This window comes from Brassica rapa, chromosome A02 (genome assembly GCF_000309985.2).
Source record: "Brassica rapa cultivar Chiifu-401-42 chromosome A02, CAAS_Brap_v3.01, whole genome shotgun sequence".
NCBI lineage: Eukaryota > Viridiplantae > Streptophyta > Magnoliopsida > Brassicales > Brassicaceae > Brassica > Brassica rapa.
The window spans coordinates 28,098,256-28,118,029 of NC_024796.2; the positions used below are offsets into that span (position 1 = coordinate 28,098,256).

At 33.8% G+C, this 19,774-nt stretch overlaps 4 protein-coding genes and 1 long non-coding RNA gene across 12 annotated transcripts; 3 read left to right on the forward strand and 2 right to left on the reverse strand.

Moving 5' to 3' along the window:
• The first annotated feature begins 821 nt into the window (after nt 1-821).
• LOC103854627 (GRF1-interacting factor 1) lies at nt 822-3,275 on the forward strand. 5 transcript variants are annotated; one of them, XM_009131578.2, is made up of 5 exons: nt 822-1,126; nt 1,252-1,340; nt 2,326-2,402; nt 2,483-2,567; nt 2,682-3,275. In XM_009131578.2, the coding sequence occupies exons 2-5, from the start codon at nt 1,260-1,262 to the stop codon at nt 3,018-3,020; spliced, it is 582 nt and encodes a 193-aa protein (XP_009129826.1). In that variant the 5' UTR covers nt 822-1,126; nt 1,252-1,259; the 3' UTR covers nt 3,021-3,275. The 5 variants fall into 5 exon arrangements, with proteins under 5 accessions (XP_009129826.1, XP_033140549.1, XP_009129820.1 ...); XM_033284658.1 differs by having other exon boundaries at nt 857-1,126; nt 1,236-1,340; nt 2,646-3,275; XM_009131572.2 differs by having other exon boundaries at nt 857-1,126; nt 2,646-3,275.
• An 864-nt stretch (nt 3,276-4,139) lies between these two features.
• On the reverse strand, nt 4,140-6,387 carry LOC103854628 (parathymosin). 2 transcript variants are annotated; one of them, XM_009131580.2, is made up of 2 exons: nt 5,082-6,387; nt 4,140-4,987 (listed from the first exon to the last, which is right to left on the reverse strand). In XM_009131580.2, the coding sequence occupies exons 1-2, from the start codon at nt 5,482-5,484 to the stop codon at nt 4,932-4,934; spliced, it is 459 nt and encodes a 152-aa protein (XP_009129828.1). In that variant the 5' UTR covers nt 5,485-6,387; the 3' UTR covers nt 4,140-4,931. The 2 variants fall into 2 exon arrangements, with proteins under 2 accessions (XP_009129828.1, XP_009129827.2); XM_009131579.2 differs by having other exon boundaries at nt 4,662-6,384.
• Nucleotides 6,388-6,912: 525 nt separating this feature from the next.
• Nucleotides 6,913-9,711, forward strand: LOC103854630. Of its 2 annotated transcripts, XR_004455720.1 has the most exons (3): nt 6,913-7,945; nt 8,355-8,421; nt 8,525-9,711. It is a non-coding gene; the product is annotated as an uncharacterized LOC103854630 (long non-coding RNA). The 2 variants fall into 2 exon arrangements; XR_630573.3 differs by having other exon boundaries at nt 6,913-8,421.
• Nucleotides 9,712-12,447: 2,736 nt separating this feature from the next.
• Nucleotides 12,448-13,218, reverse strand: LOC103854631 (protein FAM9A). Its single transcript, XM_009131581.3, has one exon. It carries the CDS (start codon nt 12,981-12,983, stop codon nt 12,588-12,590), a length of 396 nt encoding a protein of 131 aa, XP_009129829.2. The 5' UTR covers nt 12,984-13,218; the 3' UTR covers nt 12,448-12,587.
• Nucleotides 13,219-13,513: 295 nt separating this feature from the next.
• On the forward strand, nt 13,514-19,584 carry LOC103854632 (B3 domain-containing protein REM9-like). Of its 2 annotated transcripts, XM_009131582.2 has the most exons (3): nt 13,514-15,961; nt 16,032-16,326; nt 16,418-19,584. In XM_009131582.2, exons 1-3 carry the CDS (start codon nt 15,536-15,538, stop codon nt 16,444-16,446), a joined length of 750 nt encoding a protein of 249 aa, XP_009129830.2. In that variant the 5' UTR covers nt 13,514-15,535; the 3' UTR covers nt 16,447-19,584. The 2 variants fall into 2 exon arrangements, with proteins under 2 accessions (XP_009129830.2, XP_033140468.1); XM_033284577.1 differs by having other exon boundaries at nt 16,032-19,558.
• Nucleotides 19,585-19,774: the final 190 nt, after the last annotated feature.

Sequence of the window (19,774 nt, forward strand, 5' to 3'; positions counted from 1 at the left end):
GTATCTAAATTTCAAAGCAAGGTATTAGTGGTGGTACCGACAGTGTTTAATGTTTTGGTTAGGAGGCTGACATTCGGACGTTTATTGTCTTTACTTTTTAATTTTTTTTAGAAAATAAGTCCAATGGAAAAAAAAATTATATCTTGGTTTAGCTTCAAATTTAGTAGTATAAAATTAGTAACGTAATAGAAATTTTTGTGAATTGCATAAACCACCGACTATACAATCTAAATTAAAAAAAAAATTGTAACTTCATTTATTTTATATATTTTGTTATAAGTAATGTATATATTCACAATATTGACAAAAATAATGTCTCTATTAAGTATATCCACATTGCACACAAAGATTAGTATATATTTTCTTCTTCGAAATAGTGAATATATCCTTATTTCATAACTAAAATTTTTGCATTCATAATATAATAACATTAATTTTTTGGGGGATAAAAAATATTTTTAATATAAAATGGAGAAAATACTTATTTGAAAAAAACTCCAAGACATGCGCATACTAAACAAAACCGTATATAATTACGTATGTAATGATTTGCTTTGGCCTTTTTAAGTGTATAGTTCAAAAACAAAAATATAGGAAGGAGTAAGAAGCTCACTACTCAGTTAAAAAAAGTAAGAGCTCACTATATGTTTTAGCTAAATAGTCTTGTTTAGAGAAGGTCTTCGATAAAATAAGAAGCTGACTATATGTTTTTACAGTGGTAGCTCACTATAGCTAAGGGTTCAAACTTCAAAGTAATACAGAAATAAAGGATGCACATGTTTATGGAGTGTATGTAAAGGTCTCACATCTCTATAATAAGCATGACTCGTCACGTGAGACCTCTTCTTCCCAGGGACAAAGATAGGATGAGACACAGAGAAACCAACAAAACCAAACCCCAAAACCCAAGAAAAAGAGAAAAAGACTCTTATCTTTCTCTCACCTCTCCCTCTCTATCTCTCTATTTAAGAGACTTCACTGTCTCTCTCAGTCTTTTAACGCAGAACAACTTTTGTGGAGGAGAGAAAGCGATATAACACACACACAGAGATATACATCTTCAATAGTTAAGAGTTTTCTATATACAGAAGAAGTGTGTGTGATAGAGAGACATCAGATACAAAAGGTTTAATATCTCTCTCTCTGGGTGGCTTTCCTTGTTTCTTTGAATTTAGTGGTGGGGGTTCTGTCTATAATTTTTTTCAATATATATAAAAATAAATAACAATAATCAGGTTTTATATAATATAGCAAAAGAAATGCAACAGCACCTGATGCAGATGCAGCCCATGATGGCTGGTTACTACCCCAGCAATGTCACCTCTGATCATATTCAGCAGGTTTTCTTCTTCTTCTGCTACTTCTATTTTATCATCTCTTTCTTTATTATTTATGTTTCTTTGAATTTTAAAAGAACGAGAGTGATGAAATCTCGCTTGCAAGAACCCTGAGAGGCCCTTTTTTTTTGCTCTCTTACAACATATTTAAGTGATTGTGTTTCTCATGGGTGAAACCAAACACGGACTTTGATTATTAGGTTTTGATGTTTCATGTAGTTTATACAGATAAACTAGTTCTAGTTTATATTATTTCGGTGTAGTGGTGTCTGATCTTCTGTATTTTGCATCAGCTTCTATTTCTTTTACCATTTATTCAAGTTTTTTCCTTTTTCAGAGAGATTCGGTTTATCATTTTACATCTCTTTTTTGCCACTTTAGACAGAAATCATTTATCTAAACCGGACAAGCTTTAAAATTATTAATTAAACCTAATATTTTCGAGGTATAACGTTTGAAGAGATTCTCTATATGAAGAAACAATTTTAAGGTGGAGTTGTTTTGAGTTCTTGAAACATGTAATGAAACTCAAAACATGTAATGAAACTAATGTACCAAAACAGACAAATCTTGTGAACTGAAGATTGTTCACATTTCTCGCTTTCTTTGTCTTGGTTTTCGGGTTCTGGATGTTTCATTGATGGCAAAAACCACAAAGCCATTTTATGTGAATGTGGTGGTCCTGATTGGATATCTATATGTGTATTTGCAGTCCCAAGTGTTGCTGTTTTTGCTTGCATGACCAGATATACTTTGTGGTCCGAACGACATCTGGTCCTAATCTAACGTTGTGGTCCTCAAATCTTTTATACGCTTTTGTGATTTTTCAACGTTTTTGTCTTTTGATAAGTCGGAATCTAAAGTACTGGGGTCTCCTTTGTGTTTTCTATGTCTTTATACCAACAAAGAAACGATTAAATGTTGTTAAGCGGTTCTGTTTGTACCATTATTTTCCAATGATGATGTATTTAATATTTTTAATCTGTAGTACTTGGACGAGAACAAATCGTTGATTCTGAAGATAGTTGAATCTCAAAACTCGGGAAAGCTCAGCGAGTGTGCCGAGTAAGAGCAAATGATTTCATTTATGTTTTGTTGTATAATAGGAAATAGTCTGTAATATGGTTAACCATAATATTTTACAGGAACCAGGCAAGGCTTCAACGCAACTTAATGTACTTAGCTGCAATTGCAGATTCTCAGCCTCAACCTCCAAGCATGCATAGCCAGGTAAATCAGAATTTTTATCAAATTTGTTATTTGAAAATGAAAAAAAAAGTCATTGGTATTGTTGGTTTGCATACATAGCAGTATGGAACTGCTGGTGGTGGTGGGTTGATGCAGGGAGAAGGAGGGTCACACTATTTGCAACAGCAACAGGCAATTCAACAGCAGCAGAGTCAGCAGTCTCTAATGGCGGCTCGATCTTCAATGTTGTATGCTCAGCAGCAGCAACAGCCTTATGCAACGCTTCAGCAGCAGCAATTGCACCATAGCCAGCTTGGGATGAGCTCAAGCAGCGGAGGAGGAAGCAGCGGTCTCCATATGCTACAGGGAGAGGCTGGTGGGTTTCATGATTTTGGCCGTGGGAAGTTGGAAATGGGAAGTGGTGAAGGCAGAGGAGGAAGCTCAGGGGATGGTGGAGAAACCCTTTACTTGAAGTCATCAGATGATGGGAACTGAAAGAGTATGATGAAGTAGCAGCAGCAGAAGTAGTAAAAGTAAGAGTCTGAAGTTTGTGTGCGTTGGTTAAGTTGCTTGGTGAAGAAGCAAAGAAGTCTTATTTACCCTTTTGTGTTTTTATTTTCTCTTATGTTTGTGCCCTAAAAAAAGTGAACTCTTTCGTGGTAGTGTACCATGTAAATCTGCTCGCTCTAAAGTTGTCTCGTAATCTTAGTATGTTATTTCTCAAAAAAAAAAAAAACCCCTGCGCCGACTCTTTTTGCTTTAAAGTTTCAAAAGCTTTTAAGTAGTCTCACGAAAGCTTCTTGAAAGAACTTTCATAGATATCCACCATTTATTTTTGCTAATGCTACGAGGCAAACGTGGTACACAAATGTGAAAAGAATTATAGTTGATGTGACTTACTATGTGCTTAGACCATCTTTAACCCAGGTTATAAGTGGGTTTCTTAATCTTGGGGTCCCACAAAAACAACAAAAATCGATAGCAGAAGTGATGAATTAAGGATCGGTAATGGGCTGTTTTCTGCACTGTTTGTGGGCCCCACCAACACGTGGTGGCCCGCAATTGGATTGAGTTATAATTTTTTTTTTTTTTTTTTTTTTAGAAAAAAAGTCAAAAACTAAGAAACTTTAAAATGTTAAAATGCATTTAGCGTTAAAGATGCTCTTATAGAAAGAACAAAAAAACAAAAAGAACATATAGCCACAGATTGCGTCCGTGGCAATCACAAAATACATGTGATTACTGTCGTGACTATAATAAGCATGTCTTAACCACCAAGTATTCGAAGATTTAAGTTTTTCATTTGTGGTAAAGATAACTACGAAAATGGGTTAATAAATGAATGAAGTCTGATTGGTTTTATGTTAGAAATTCATGAAATTTAATACAGTGTTAAAGCTACTGTGAAGATAATACAACACTTCTCAAACTTATCTTCTCTTCTTACTCTCAATCAACTTGACCTTAACTTGAATCAAGAACACAACAACGCGATATGTTGACCCGGTGTTCACCGCACTCCTCCAAACTAGGAGAAGCCGCTATAGCTCACCGGAGCTGGGATCGAACCAGCAACACACTAACTGCTCACAAGCGAGCTCCGTTACAGCTTTGACTCGTGATCTCTCTATCTCTATCTCTCGGCTGAGTGATCTAACATAAATCCCTAATCAGCTCAAGAGAGTAAAGCTAATTGCTTTATATTCTAGCTAGTTACACACGTGATAACACACTTAACTTCAGAGATGAGATTACGTGATAAGACTCAACTTAGTGTATTACAAACCTTTGGACTCTAATAGAGTCTTTACCACACTTAGCTAAACCTCAGCTAAAGACTTCTCTTAAAGTCTTCACACTTGGACTTTTCTTGTGCTTGATTTGATGACTATAGTTCTTCAGCTGCCTTATGTTATGCCATGTTGTTCCCACAATTAATGTGTGAGAGAAGTGTTTATGAATGAATAAAATCTGATATCTGTAGCTAGAAAAACAGCTAATTAAAATTACAAGAGATTTGTGTCACTTAGCACTAATTAAGTTTAAGTTGAATGCTAGTGATAAATCTAAATCTAAATAGTATTTCTATCACGCTTCAACGTTGAAGAAAATGTAATAAATGAATGAAGTCTTACATCCATAGTCCCTAATTAACAAAATGAGTAGCTGTTATTGTAATTGTGTGTGGGGGAGAATGCAAAATTTGATAGGAAGTTAAAATTAGGATACAACAAAATTCTTTTTTCGAAAAAAAAAAAGATACAACAAAGTAATCACACGATGAAATCTTATTCTTCAAATGCTTCGGTGGAGAATGCTAAATTTGATAGGAAGTTCAAATTAGGATACAACAAAGTTCTTTTAAAAAAAAAAAAAGATACAACAAAGTAATCACACGATAAAATCTTATTCTTCAAATGCTTCGGCGATCACTGAAATGAAAGCACTAAATTTGCCTCCCCCTTCTTCATCAGTCATCACTACCGTCCTCCTCTTCTTCATCCCCACTGTCCTCCTCTTCTTCATCCCCACTGTCCTCCTCTTCTTCATCACTACCGTCCTCCTCTTCTTCATCCCCACTGTCCTCCTCTTCTTCATCCCCACCGTCCTCCTCTTCTTCATCACCACCGTCCTCCTCCTCCTCTTGTCCTCCTTCCTCTTTACCACCGCCACCGTGGTGGCCCTTAAGCTTAATCTTCTTGAGGGTGGCTCCGAGACCAACTATCGCTGAAGCTATCTTTTCTCTCTTTGAGCCATCTTTTTTTTTTTTTTTTGCTAAAATCCTTGAGCCATCTTTCTTCTTGTCTTCCTCTTTCTCATCCTTAGAGTGATGGTGGAGGTGGAGGTGGAATATTCCTCTATGCTTATGAGATTTTTCCTTCTCTTTTTCCGGTGATGGCACTCGGATGGCTCGTTCAACGTGAGCAGCCTCCATAGTTTTATGCAACTGTTTCTCCATCCTTTCTCACTCTCACTACCTTCTTTTTTTTTAGTTATTTATTCTTTGCCTTGAATGAAATCGTGCTTTGAGGTCTCTTTGTGTTTGACAGGCACATTTATATGCACGGTCCAAGATCCACAACTTGTTACTGTATTATTTAATATGCTTTCAGTAATTCTAGTGTTGGCACTAACATTATTTCATCCAATCTTGACCAAGTATTATTTCATCCAATCTTGGCCAAGTAATATAGGTTGTGATTGGTAACTCAGTGGAGTAAAAGAGACAGAGTAAAGTGGAGTAATAGAATGGAAAAAGAAAAAAGTAAATTAGAGTAAATAATAACAAAAAGTTGTTGCGCTGGATTTCGCATGGTAAATATAGAGTAAATGTTTACTCTTTAAAACACTAAGGCTTCGAATGTTTACGACCGCCATGTCCCGCATCGCAGTTAAAAGTAACAAAAATCTTTAAATATATCATATATCTATACGTTTTTATAACTGTTAAAATCGCACCGCAGTTAAACCGCTTGTTCTGCACCGCTCAAACCGCAGTCACCATTCGGAGCCTAAAAGATAAACAACTTTAGCGCAACCGAGAGTAAAACATTTTATTTCATTTTTCACCTGACTGGCTATAGAAAAGCGTAACACAGCTGAAAAATATTTTACTCTCAGATATTTACTCTAACTTGACCTTTCAGTCCCTCCCATAGTCGTACAGGAATAGTTACTGTCTTTTGGTTTGAACATGAGTGAAATCTAGGGGTGTTCAATCCGGATATCGGTTCGGTTTTGGTTCGGTTTTTTTCGGTTTTCGGTATTTCGGTTAGTAAAATATAACTACCATTCTAAATCCATATTTACTTCGGTTCGGTTCGGTTTATATACCGTCGGTTTTCGGTTTATTCGGTTTTATACCAAAAAACATAATTATTTTGTTTGAGATCATATTATATGAATTTTAGAGTCATATTGTCAACACAGTCATTTATTAAAAATATATTACATGTTCAAATAAATGAACAAAAAAATAAAAATGCTTCTACCATCGAATAAAGTAATCAAATCTATAACTAAAATCAAAGCTTGAAATTTTGAAAATAAAAATATGAAACAAAACAGAAACATGAAAGAAAAGTTTTTCCACTCTTCCATATTTAGTGTTCATTAAAGTCATGATTTTTCAATTGAAAATTTTCCAGTAATTATTGCCATCAAATTTATAATCTTCATATTAATTTAGTGAAGACTAAAATAAATTAAAAAGATCAAAAAAGACTTAGAAAATAAGATGTCTGAATTGCGATGTATTGTTATTTAGTTATAGTTCAAGTGTTTTACAAATTAAGGTTTTTTTATTACTATAAAATTATGGTAATAGTTATTAACACAAATTTAACTTATGTAACAAATAGATTTTCATGTATTGTTATAAAATAGATACATATTTACATGTTTCTACTTTTAATCGGTTTTGTTCGGTTTATTCGGTTTAATCGGTTATCTACCAAACCATATCCAAATCCTACGGTTTTTATAAAATTATATCCATTCGGTTTATATGGTATATACCAAAACCAAACCATATTATCTATTTCGGTTCGGTTCGGTTCGGTACGGTTCGGTTTTACCATATTGAACAGCCCTAGTGAAATCCGTCTTTAAATACAATTTGTGTTTTATTTTTAGTTTATCGTTTCTTGCTTGCATTAACTATTTTAACTCGGCGGGAATGAAAATTTAAAGGCTTCAAACAAAGTTGACATTTTCATTAATAGTTGTAACAATCAAACAAATGAGAAAAATGGTTTCCAAATGAGTGTAGACTTTATACTACTAACCTTTTCTTTTGTTTACAAAAAAAAAAGAGTGTAGACGGGTGGAGAATGACTTGGTCTATTGAAAGGAATTTCTTTGTCTATCCGGTGCAAAACTATGAGAGGGGTGACAAGCAAACATAATGATTGAATCATTGAATTAATATTGAATATGATAATGATGAGTTTATGACTTCGTCAACTTTTACTTTGAATAATGTTTGGTCGTGATGGTAAATGATGACTATATGAACAGTTTTGTAAAGAAATGAAAGACTATATAGTCAATATCCATATATTAGTTTATATCTAGCAAATTATCTCTAGTTTTAATGCATATACTGGTTTCATTGCCTAACAAGAAAACTGTAATACATGATAATTTCATAACAACTAAAATAAATGTGCTTTATGCAAACGGCAAGAAACAAAAATACAACATCAAATAGCATCTTATGTACGTACTTGGTTAATTAACAACTTTCTTAAAAGCTAAAGAATCTTATGTACTTCTGACATACATGCTTGAGAGTTTCATTTGATTACCAACTTGCTTCAGAATTACGAACTGTTATTTTAGGGTCAGTACGAAATCCTCTCACTGAGTGGATCTTATATTCGGGGCGAACATAGTGGCCTTAGCGTTTGTTTATCTATGTTAGAATTGGGGTTTATTATGGGTTGGTTTATTATGGGCTTCCAACTCAAAACCAATTGGCTATTAGTGGATTGACCCTAACCCTTTATATAGTAGTAAATTAATTCTTATATTTCCGATGTGGGATGTTTCTCATCAATATCCTCCCTCACGCTCAGACATCTAGGTCTGAAGCGTGGACAATGTGGGAATAACATCCACAGAGGGCCCAACATCGGTTTAGTAGTAGTAGTTGTAGTAAATTAGATCAAAGGATCTTATCGCTCTGATACCATGTTAGAATTAGGGTTTATTATGGGCTTCCAACTCAAAACCAATTGGCTATTAGTGGATTGACCCTAACCCTTTATATAGTAGTAGATTAATTCTTATATTTCCGATGTGGGATGTTTCTCATCAATAATCTAGTTCAGATGGTCAGATCGTTGGTGGAGGAGTTGGGGGAGTACTCCTAAAGCCTGCTGGTCTAGTTCAGGTACCTTTCCTCTTGTCTTATAGTTTAATTTACATGTGTCTGTATGCATCTCTTTGGTTTTATCAGTACTGAGCTTTACTAAGACTATCTTATGGATGTGCAGGAATGAGAGGAAATGGTTCAGCAGATAATGGAGAATATGAGTAAATGGCTAAAATTAGTACTGATTCAAGTTTTTGAAGAAAAGTGTGTAGAGGTTTGGGCATAAATGAAGGTGAGAGTGGGCATAATGTCTGAAGGATTTTTTTCATGCAAAGGCAGAGTGAGAGTGAGAAAGAGCAGAGAAAACAGTGATGCTTTTGTTCTTGGTTCATTGTAATATTTTAGGAACTTCACATTCTCGTTTTATCTTTCTTGAGTTCTTTTTCTTCATATAATCCGTTTTTTTTTTCTTGCTGAGCGTTTTTTCTGGCTGTGCATTTTAGAAATATACACATTTTGTTTAGATAATTGGCTTTTAAGTTAAACTTTGTCATGTTTATATGAAAGTCTCTTTTGATAATGCCAATTATAGTTTTTCATTGTTCTGAATAGCACACTATAGGTGTTATTTGACTATATACCATGGTACTATAAAATCTGATATCTATAGCTAGAAAAACAGTTAATTAAAAATATTAGAGATTTGTGTCACTTATCACTAATTAAGTTTAAGTTGAATGCTCGTCATAAATTAAATATAAATAGTATTTCTATCGAGGTTCAACGTGAAGAAAATGTAAGAAATGAATGAAGTCTTACATCGATAGTTCCTAATTAACAAAATGAGTATCTGCTATTATAATTGTGTGTGTTTTAGTGATTTTCAAAACAATTTTGCCATTTACATTCCACACTTTAGAAATAGAACTAAAAAAAAAATTACTAGTTGAATTTTTTTTTTTAAAAGTTCTATATTGTTTAATAGAACAAAAGCATTAATATAGATTGCCATATAATCGTCGACCAATTGAAAAATTGTTTCTAAATACCTCCCATGTTAAATAATATAACTAGATTTTGAATTTAATTTTTATTAAATAAATAATTTTTAAGTTGTTTTATCATAATGATTGAGTTTGAAGCAGCATTTTTATATCCAACCCTGACTGAGGGTCCCATCGGTAGACTCGACGACCCATAATATAATCCAGTTCGCATTTATAAAAAATATGGTAAACCTAATAACAATCCAAAAATCTGCTATTAACCCGTAATACGATACCGATTGATCTCATATAAACTCAGAAAACATGATTAAATTTTTGATTAAATTTTTCATATATTTAGGAAACTAAAATTGAATAAATTTGAGATTTCTTAGCTTTTGATTAAAATTTTATTTTATCATTCGATAAAATGTTAACAGAAAAAACAAATTTTATTGATATAACAGTGTTAGTTTATTTTTGTTACAAATAACTTAGTATAAGTTTATGTTTTCATTTTTAGGTTTAAAAGTTAATTTTATAATATTTTTTGTTAATTATTTATTATGTTATTAGATAAAATTTTAATTTGATTATACAAACTATTCAAAGAATTTTTTTTTATGATGGATGAAAATTAAAATTAATGATATTCAAATATGTATATGATATATGGTTTAGGGTATAGTATTTTAGTTTATATTAGAAAAAAATAGTTATATTGAATATATGCATAATATTTGAATGATTTATTTTGAATATTGATACATTGTTTTTTGAAAAATAATTAGATGTTATTTTGTTTGTTAATCTATACCCTTTTATTTCTTTTATTTCTGAATGATTTTGAATTGTACAAAAACATAGATAAGTTGTTAATTAGTATAAAAATCTCAGTGCATTTTTAGTATGTTTACTTAGTGTACGTTTAGAATAAATATTTATTCTATGTGATTTGATTCAAAATTTGAAATGAATGAATATTAAAATAACCGCTTTTTTTTTTGAATTATACAGAGGTATCCTGGCCCCACATAAGTGATCCAGACTAGTCACGTGTTGCCACGTGTCGGTCCTCTGTCCCTGGCGATGCCGAAATGTTAATTCCCCAGTGACCGGAATTCGAACCCAGGTGGCGGTACTCACAGCTGTAAGCCCTTTACCACTAGAGCTAGAAGCCCCGGTTAAAATAACCGCTTTTGTATTTGGTAAGATACTATATTGACTTATTATTGTGGGGCATAGTATAATAAATTTGGTTGATTTTATTGTTAGTTTAAATGCTGATCACAAACGTGATGATTCTGGTTACAGAACACATTCTCTGTTTTTTGTGTCACATGCTCTGTTTCTTCTTGTGACCTTGGCTCCACCTGAAAAATCTGAACACAAACGATACCATAGTGATTTGATCAAAAAAAAAAAAAAAAACTATATCATAGTGTAAACACAAAGAATAACAACGATACCATAGTCTAACTGAGAACTAAAGTAGCCACTGAACTGACTTGTAATTTTGGAGAAACAAGTATTAAACTTCAAAGACGCATAGATTGTTACTTGTGTATGTACAATGATAAAGAGCAATTAACATATGTAAGTAAGAAATCTAAAACAATTATTCAGCAGGAGAAAGAAAGAAAGAAGTTTACTAACAGCAAACCTTAGATGCAAGAAGGACATACATAACATCATTAAGAAAATATTAAAACTCATAAAGGATTGCCTTTTGCTATGTTTCAGTGTAAAAACAATTAATCTGAATGATATGTTTGTTCGCATAAATCAAAACCACCAAACTAACTTGCATATCATACAGAAACAAACACACTATAGCAACGATATACCACCTGATTCAGAGCTGAAACAGCGATGGATGACGGAAGAAGACGAAGCGGGATTGGTAGCGCGATGGAAGCCAACGGGTCTCGCGGTGGTGGTGGCTATTAAAGATAACTACGAAAATGAGTTAATGAATGAATGAAATCTGATCGATTTTATGGCAGATTTCATGAAATTTAAAATAGTATTATAGCCACCAAATGTTATGCCATGTTGTTCCAATAATTAATGTGTGAGATAAGTGTTTATGAATGAATAAAATCTGATATCTGTAGCTAGAAAAATAGTTAACTAAATCTATCAGAGATTTGTGTCACTTATTACTAATTGGGTTTAAGTTAGATAAATCTAAATATAAATAGTATTTCACATTTTAAGGTGAAGAAAATGTTAACAAATGAAATCTGATTACGAAAATGGATTCATTCATGAATGAATGAAATCTGATTGGTTTTATGGTAGAAATTCATGAAAATTAAAATAATATTATAGCCACCTTATGTTATGCCATGTTGTTCCCACAATTAATGTGTGAGAGAAGTGTTTATGAATGAATAAAATATGATATATGTAGCTAGAAAAATAGTTAACTAAATCTATCACAGAGATTTGTGTCATTTATTAAGTTTAAAGCTCGAGATAAATCTTTTTTTTTTTGGAACGCAACTTCATTAATAAACTAAAACCATCAGAGCACAGTGGTTAAACCACTCGAGATAAATCTAAATATAAATAGTATTTCACATTTTAATGTGAATAAAATGTTAATAAAGTAATGAAGTTTTACATCGATAGTTCCAAATTAACAATATGAGTAGCTTATGACTTTTTGTGTGTGTTTAGTGATTTTCAAAACAAATTTGCCATTTTAACATTCCACACATTAGAAACAGAACTAAACATATTGATGTAGATTGCCACATGGTAATCGACAGTTGAAAAATTGTTTTCTAAATACCTCCCATGTTAAATAATAGAATCAGTAAACCAATATCTTACAAAATATACTACAACCAGCATCATTACATTCGCTTAGACCGAGTGTCTTGATGGAAACATTTATCAACCAGAGGAAGCTGAATTGGTTTGGGCGGATGTATCACTTACCAAACCACCGAAGGTAAATATCAAATTGATAAAAAAAAATATATCAAATTGATTTTGGAAAAAAAAACTCTCACTAGTTGAGCTTGATTTTTCAGTAAGAAAAGTGGCATGTCTTGTTGATTAATCCTCTATATATGTATATATAAACATATTTGGTATAATCAATCGATTCAATCAATGAAGTTGTTAATTAATTTTCCATTTTGTAGTTCACCATCACATTTAACAATTTGGAAAGAATAGGAAAAAATATAAAATTTGATAGGAAGTTCAAATTAAGATTTAACAAAGTAATCACATGATAAAATCTTATTCTTCAAATGCTTCGGCGATCATTGAAATGAAAGCACTAAACTTGCCTCCCCCTTCTTCATCCCCACCATCAGCTCCTTCCTCCTGCTCCTCCTCCTCTTCTTCGTCTTCCTCCTCCTCTTGTCCTCCTTCCTCTTTTCCGCCGCCACCGTGGTGACCCTTATGTTTTATCTTCTTGAGGGTGGCTCCGAGACCAACCATCGCTGCAGCTATCTTCTCCCTCTTTGATCCATCTTTCTTCTTGTCTTCCTCTTTCTCATCCTTAGGGTGATGATGGAGGTGGAATATTCTTCTATGCTTATGAGATTTTTCCTTCTCTTTTTCCGGTGAGGACTTTCGGATGGCTCGTTCAACGTGAGCAGCCTCTAAAATTTTAACCAACTGTTTCTCCATCCTTTCTCACTCTCTTTGGATTTTTTCTTGTTCTTTCTTCTTTGCTTTTTATGAAATCGTGCTTTGAGGTCTCTTTGTGTTTGATATGCACATTTTATAAGCACTGTCCATGATCCACAACTCTTACTTGATTATTTAATGTGCTGTAAATAATTCTAGTGTTCGCACTAACGCGCTGACTTTCACTAATCTTGACCGAGTAAGATAGCGTACAGGAATAATAGTTAGTACTTTTCGGTTTGAACACGAGTAAAATCAGTCTTTTAATACAATTTGTGTTTTTTTAGTTTATCATTTCTCGATTGCTAACATTATTTTTACTCAGAGGCGGCAATGAAAATTTAAAGGCTTCAAACAAAGTTGACATTTTCATTAATAGTTGTAGTATTTAAACAAATAAAAATAAGTGTTAAAAAAAGAAGTTGCCAAATGAGTGTTGACCAGAGGCGAATGACTCGGTCTTTCAAGTGAAGTTCTTTGTCTACCCGGTTCGGGGATGATTTATGTTCCACAAAAAGAAATAGTAATGTCAAACAAAAAGAAATACTAGTAATGTCAAGCAAGCATAATTAATGAATAATTTTGAATATGGATAATGATAATGCCGAGTAACGAGTTGTTGACCTTTGTCAACTTGAACTTGAATATATGTTTGGTAGTGATAATTAATAGTTACTGGTGAGGTGATAGAAAATGACTTTATGACCACTTGGAAAATGAAGACTATATCTTTTCTTTTTAAATACTATATATTCCCTCCATTTGATATTAGTCTTTTTTTAATCTTTAAATTTGTGTTATTATAATATTATTCATGTTTTTAATGTACATATTAAATGAAATTTTTCAGTTTTATCTTTATTTTAAGCTTATTAATTAATAAAATTAGATAAATAATTTGATAAAAACATATATTAAATAAGAATAAAATAAAAATTTAATACATGTAAAAAATAAACGACGTTTATTATGAAATGGATAGATTATTATTTAATGCATACACTGTTTTATTGCCAAACAAGAAAATTGGAATATATCATACGTTTAGAACAAATAGCGCGAAGTGTGAGTAGTAGAATAATTTTTTATTTAAATGCCACAAAGCTATAAACGATCTTATTCTTTTTCCACTGAATTAAATTTATATTAACATCATGTTTTTTGAGAGAGTTACAAAGCCGGATCAACCGGTAACAAAGCCCGCCCGAGAGTTATACGGGAAGCTAAAACCCCCAAAGATTTGAGTTAAAAAAAATAAACCCCAAAGATTAAGGGAGGCTAAGCTGGGCAAGAAACAATCTTATTCAAATTCTTAAAAATGGCCATCTCCGGTATCGAATGCATATACTAAAAAGTTATGCTGTATCATTCACAGCCTTGTTTATCAGCTCCAATCGCATACACGATGCATGCATGAGCAATGAATTGCTAATTAGTAACGACAGTAATTCAGTCCCATTGTTACATTTGCTTAAACCCCATTAAAGTTTAGATTTACACCAGTCAATCATATTCATATTGTCTAGGTAAAGACATTACCGAGAGTCTTGATTGACTAATTAAATCCTCGGCTAATGTTTCACCACATTTTCAAGCTGTTTATATCCATTGGACCACTACAATCGTCTAAAACTTCAAACTATAATTTTTTTGCTATAACTTGATTATGTTAGATGATAGATACAGCATGATCTAATTAAACTCTAGCAATCTTATGCCAAATATGATTTACATATTTGTGTTAGATACAGCTGATCTACTAATTAAACTCTAGCAATCTTATGCCAAATATGATCTACATATTTGTGCTAAATGCATTTGCGAATACCTTATAAACAAGATTTGGTGAGAAGAAAATGTTAGACCATGCGCATTAGGGGTTTTAGTGAGGTTCATGGGCTCGAGTTCTAAGGGGCCGATGAATAAAAGAAAATAAAAAATGGGTTCGTTTTGATGAACCGGGCCTTGCGAGTGATACCGTATGAAGCGGGTTCAAGCCACGCGTCGGGTGTTGATTTGCTGAACGAAAGCGCGTAGAGGAGGAGGAAAGTTGGGGTTCGACGTGTATCGCCTCATTTGTTCTTCTCCACCAAAAAGCTAGGGTTTTTTTGTGAGAGGCGATATTTCGTGCGACTTCGTCTCCTGGAGGTTTTCTCGTTCTAATCGACGACGGAGTGTCTTCTACACTTGCTCAGGTGAGTATCGAGTAGATTGAGGGTTGAATTGGTTCGATTTTGTGGTGGAAACTCGAAACCGTTTTCTCGGATTTCAATTAAAAATTGGGGCTTTCGCGTTAGGGATGTAAATCGAAGTCTGGGTTTCGAATAATTGCTGTAAATCGTCATGGTCGTTTCATGTAGGGTTCGTTTCTTTGAATGTTCGAAAGGGATTTGCGATTTGTGTGATTTAAAATCGATTTGGGGGTTTTTTTTTAGGGTTCTTAATCGATATGGGAGTTCAATTGTGGTAATGTGTGCTAATAATCTGTCGTTAATGTGTGCTAATAATTGCGATTGAGGGTTCACGGTTTGTTTAAAACTCGATTGTTGCAGATGGAAACTTCCCGAGAACCTCATTTCTTCAAGCCTCTTTTTCCTGGTTTTCAAAGTGGCGTCGCAATACCACTTGACTTCTACGCAAAACACATACAAGGGGCTGAGATCAATAAACCATGGAAGCTAAGATCGGACGCTTCGGATCAAATTTGGGAGGTGATCCAAGAAGGCAGGACACTCACCAAAGGTTGGAAAGAGTTCACCGAAGCACATGATCTTCGAATCGGTGACATTGTCATCTTCAAACACGAAGGAGACATGGTCGTTCATGTGACTCCTTTTGGTCCTAGCTGTTGTGAGATTCAGTATACACATCCTCACATCGTTAAGGCAGAAGCCGACGCGGATGATGCTCCTACTTTCTCATACGACTACTGCTTCTTGGCTGAGGTTACTCCTACAAATCAAAAGGACGACAAAATGGTGAGTAAAATTTAGTTATTTATTTGTTTCTAGTACTGCTTCTTGGCTGATGTTATGTATGTGTTTGTAGTTTCTTCCTGTGGAAGCTATGAGGTGTGGTGCTTTGAACCAACAATGCAAAGAGGTCAAACTTGTCAACAAGGAGGGAAAGTCATGGACTGCGCGCTTCGGATTTAGCGAATCAGACGGCGCATATTACATCAACAGAGGGTGGAGAAAGTTCTGTCGTGATAACATATGCACCAACGGAGATTTGTTTGTGTTCAACGTGGTTGGAGTCGGGACTACAACTCCATTACTGTGTGTATGTCCGGAAAGGAAGGAGTGTACTGAACTACTGATCAAGCACTTCAGCAGAATCGATGGTAAGTCTTCTCATTTGACTTGTTTGTGTTGTCTATATCTTCAATGTTACTACTTTGCTTCTGCTTTAACTTGTGTTCTCTTCTTCTACAGGTAGCATTGCTTCTACCTCACGAAATTAGATGGCTCTTTTGCGGTCTTTCCTCTCTATCATCTTAACTTGTTTCTTTTTGTTTCATTAGCAACTTATCAACTTATGTATTTCGGTTTGTAAAACTTGAATGGTTTTTCTATGTGAACTTTTGTCCTAAGTTAAACATTCTCGAACTTAATTCCTTTGTTGAATGCGTAGACTGATCATCGAACAAAATGTTTCTATGAATTGAATTTAAGTTAAGAAACAACATAAAATTTTAAAACATAGCTTTTCTACATTTGAAAACACAAACGAAAACTTAAACTCCAAAACTAAAACATAGGGTGAATAAAATGTTTTCATAAATTTTATAATATATTTTAATATTTTATTCATGTATTCTGAATAATTTTAAATTTTTAAAAAAATAAAAAAAAATATTATTATTTTATTCCTATGAACTCCTTCTTCGGGTTCACTAATGCAGAAAACTACAAATTCGGGTTCATAACTGTTCATGGGCCCACAATAAAATATTAAAAAAATTTGGTGAACCCCAAAGTGGGGTTCACCAATGCTCATGCTCTTAGGTCTCTTCGAATTGCAAAATCAACACAATAATAGAGCTAGGTTCTCTCCTGGTGTTGACACATCAGACTTTTAGAATCTTAAGAGGTTGATATGTCATTAAATGAAAAAAAGTTGAAAGTTAATGAAAATATTTGGTTTCTCCACGTCATTCACATCTTAACCTTTTTCTCTTTCTTTAATTTCATCGAAGACGGGATTGGTTTGGGAGATGGAGAAAGTCGCAGAGAAGAGTTGTGGGCATAGAAAGATGAGGCGAGGAAAGTCTTCGGCGGAGATTCCCTTTGATTTTAGGAAGTGATCATAGCGGAGAGGATGACGGGAAGGTTGTCCACCGGTGGAGCAAGTCTGGGATTGTGAAGGATTATTCCGAGATACGAGAGGCATCTTAGATTTTCACGGTGAGAGGTCTGAAACTGAAGATAGAGAGGTCTAGAGTTTGGAGGAGGAAAGGAAAACGACGAAGATGAAGATAGAGGTTAAAGATGAAGTGAAGCATATAGGTAGCCATTGATATCGTCGTCGCTTCTTAATTTCACCATCGACGAACAATCCCAGAAGATGAATCATCTTCTTCTGAAACTCCACATCCGAGAGCATCACATGTTAGACGAGTCGACTAGACTGATGATCGAGACTGGAAACGTTTGAGCCGGCGAGATCTGATCTGGCAGCGGCTGTGCATACGGCTCAGCTTGATTCTCGTTGACATCTCATCCCTTCGCTATTGAGTATACATTGACTAATTGTTAGATTAACTTGTCTAGAGAGGCTGCGGTTTAGAGAACTTAGGGGTTTGCTGGAATTGATCACTGCTACTGCTTAATGCTTGCACTCTGCTTGATTATGACAATGGGGGATTTAAAGATGATCATGAAGGTGTTTACTTTTTTTTTTTTTTGTAGGGACATTTGGTTATTAACTATGACCAGAAAGTCATAGGTGGTTTCTACGATGTGTATGGGATTACATCTAATTCTCTTTAACAAGGGAAGATGCCAGTTCAAGGTTATAACAAACGAATTAAAGTATGTTTTTTTTAGATTTGAAAAGACTGATGTGATCTATGGATTGGTTATAACATATGTGCTTTGTGTGCGTAGACATCATCACTAAGCTTGAAGAGGCGTTATTGCTTGAGCCAAAGAAACATGTTGGGATTATGGATTGGTTTCATGGTCTCAGAAAATCACGTGATAAGGGAATCTCTTCATGGGGTTGGAATCTGAATGGCTAGCATTCTACTCATCATGCGCTATTTCCTTGGGCCTTGACTGTATATGATGGTACTAGCCTATGTGACTTTGTCTGAAGGCTATCTTATTTCTCTCTGTATATTACTTGTAATGTTGCTTCTGTTTGTAGGTGAGCCTGACACAGAGTTAAAGCTTTCATGTCGACAAAGATCTCCCTTTCTACAAAACAATTACCGAGATAGTAGCTTCAAGCAGCTATTTTTCGTATATACAGTAAGTATTCTATTTATCAAGTGGATATGCATATCGAAATCTTGTGCTGCTTTTGTAACTAGAAAAAAACATTATTTCTGAAAGCATGTGAAATAAGACTTTAAGAAAACAACCTTTAGAATATCTAAACCGTGCACATTTCACATGTGTGTGTGTCTGTTTTCATACTTTTTCCTTAGTTGATGGACCTCTACACATTGTTATATTTCAATATCTGAAATGGTAGCACTTGTAGAGTCCTGGAAGCAGAATCTGAGGAAAACCTTAAGATTTACTACTTTTGTTTAGTTGGTGAACACTGGAAAGGAAAGAGCAAAAGTGAGCCTTATTTTTTACATGGGCGGTGAGTTGGCATCTGATTCCTTTCTATTACATTACTTCCAGAAGAGCAGATGTTTACCAGCTTTACATTCTACATAACTCAATTGGTGGGACCTCACATATGTCAGGGGGTCATGTAAATGAGTCATTCATGTAAGGAGGAATATGTGACATATTTTCCATAAGTGATTATGGCTTCAAGTCAATGTGTAATTGTTTTTTATTTTGGGTCTGTCTTCCTTTCAGAAGTGAAGATGGGTCTCTGGCGTCCTCTTAAATCACAAGTAAGTCACTTTATCTTAATAGCTTTAAAAGTAAAACTGTTGGTTTGCATATATCTCGTGGTCCACGTTGACATTATTTCTTATTGGTTTAATGGAAGACAATTAGGAAAGGCAGTACCTGAAGTTTTATTTGTTACAAGCGACCTTACATTTCAAGTGTGCTAATATAATTGATCTGATGAATGAAACAAAACAATAAGATTTGTTCTCTAAACCTGATGTCAAAGTTTTGTTCTTTAATCGAATCTCTTTTGTTTTAAACATAGGTTCCACTACTCCACGCAGAGATTCACATGCTAGGCTTTGGCACACTGATACTGAGTGGCACCAGTCAATCAGTAGCGTCAATATTCAATATCATCATCATATTTCATTTTCAGTATATGTGTTTTTATTATGTTAATAAGAGTAAGTATTCCGTTTTTTCAAAAAGAAAACAAAGTATTCCCCAAGATACAATATAACAGTAAAAAAATCAAAAATAAAACAAACTTTAATATCATGCATTAAACAAAAAAAAAAGTGATTACTAAAAAATCCCTTACACAAGGAAACAACAAATTAACAAATATATAAAGATCCTTATTAAATAAAAAAAGTAAAACTTTTACTAAAAGTTATACATAACTAAAGTATGTTGATATCTACGAATCACAATTTTCACAATATTAATAACATTAAATTTAAAATAAATAACAATTATCAAATAAAA

Coding starts and splice junctions, on each gene's coding strand:
- LOC103854627 (XM_033284658.1), top strand. CDS start 1,260: ATGCAACAGCACCTGATGCAGATGCAGCCCATGATGGCTGGTTACTAC. Junction 1,341..2,325: donor CCTCTGATCATATTCAGCAG/GTTTTCTTCTTC, acceptor TTTAATCTGTAG/TACTTGGACGAGAACAAATC. Junction 2,568..2,645: donor CTCCAAGCATGCATAGCCAG/GTAAATCAGAAT, acceptor TTGCATACATAG/CAGTATGGAACTGCTGGTGG.
- LOC103854628 (XM_009131579.2), bottom strand. CDS start 5,484: ATGGAGAAACAGTTGCATAAAACTATGGAGGCTGCTCACGTTGAACGA.
- LOC103854631 (XM_009131581.3), bottom strand. CDS start 12,983: ATGGAGAAACAGTTGGTTAAAATTTTAGAGGCTGCTCACGTTGAACGA.
- LOC103854632 (XM_033284577.1), top strand. CDS start 15,536: ATGGAAACTTCCCGAGAACCTCATTTCTTCAAGCCTCTTTTTCCTGGT. Junction 15,962..16,031: donor ATCAAAAGGACGACAAAATG/GTGAGTAAAATT, acceptor ATGTGTTTGTAG/TTTCTTCCTGTGGAAGCTAT.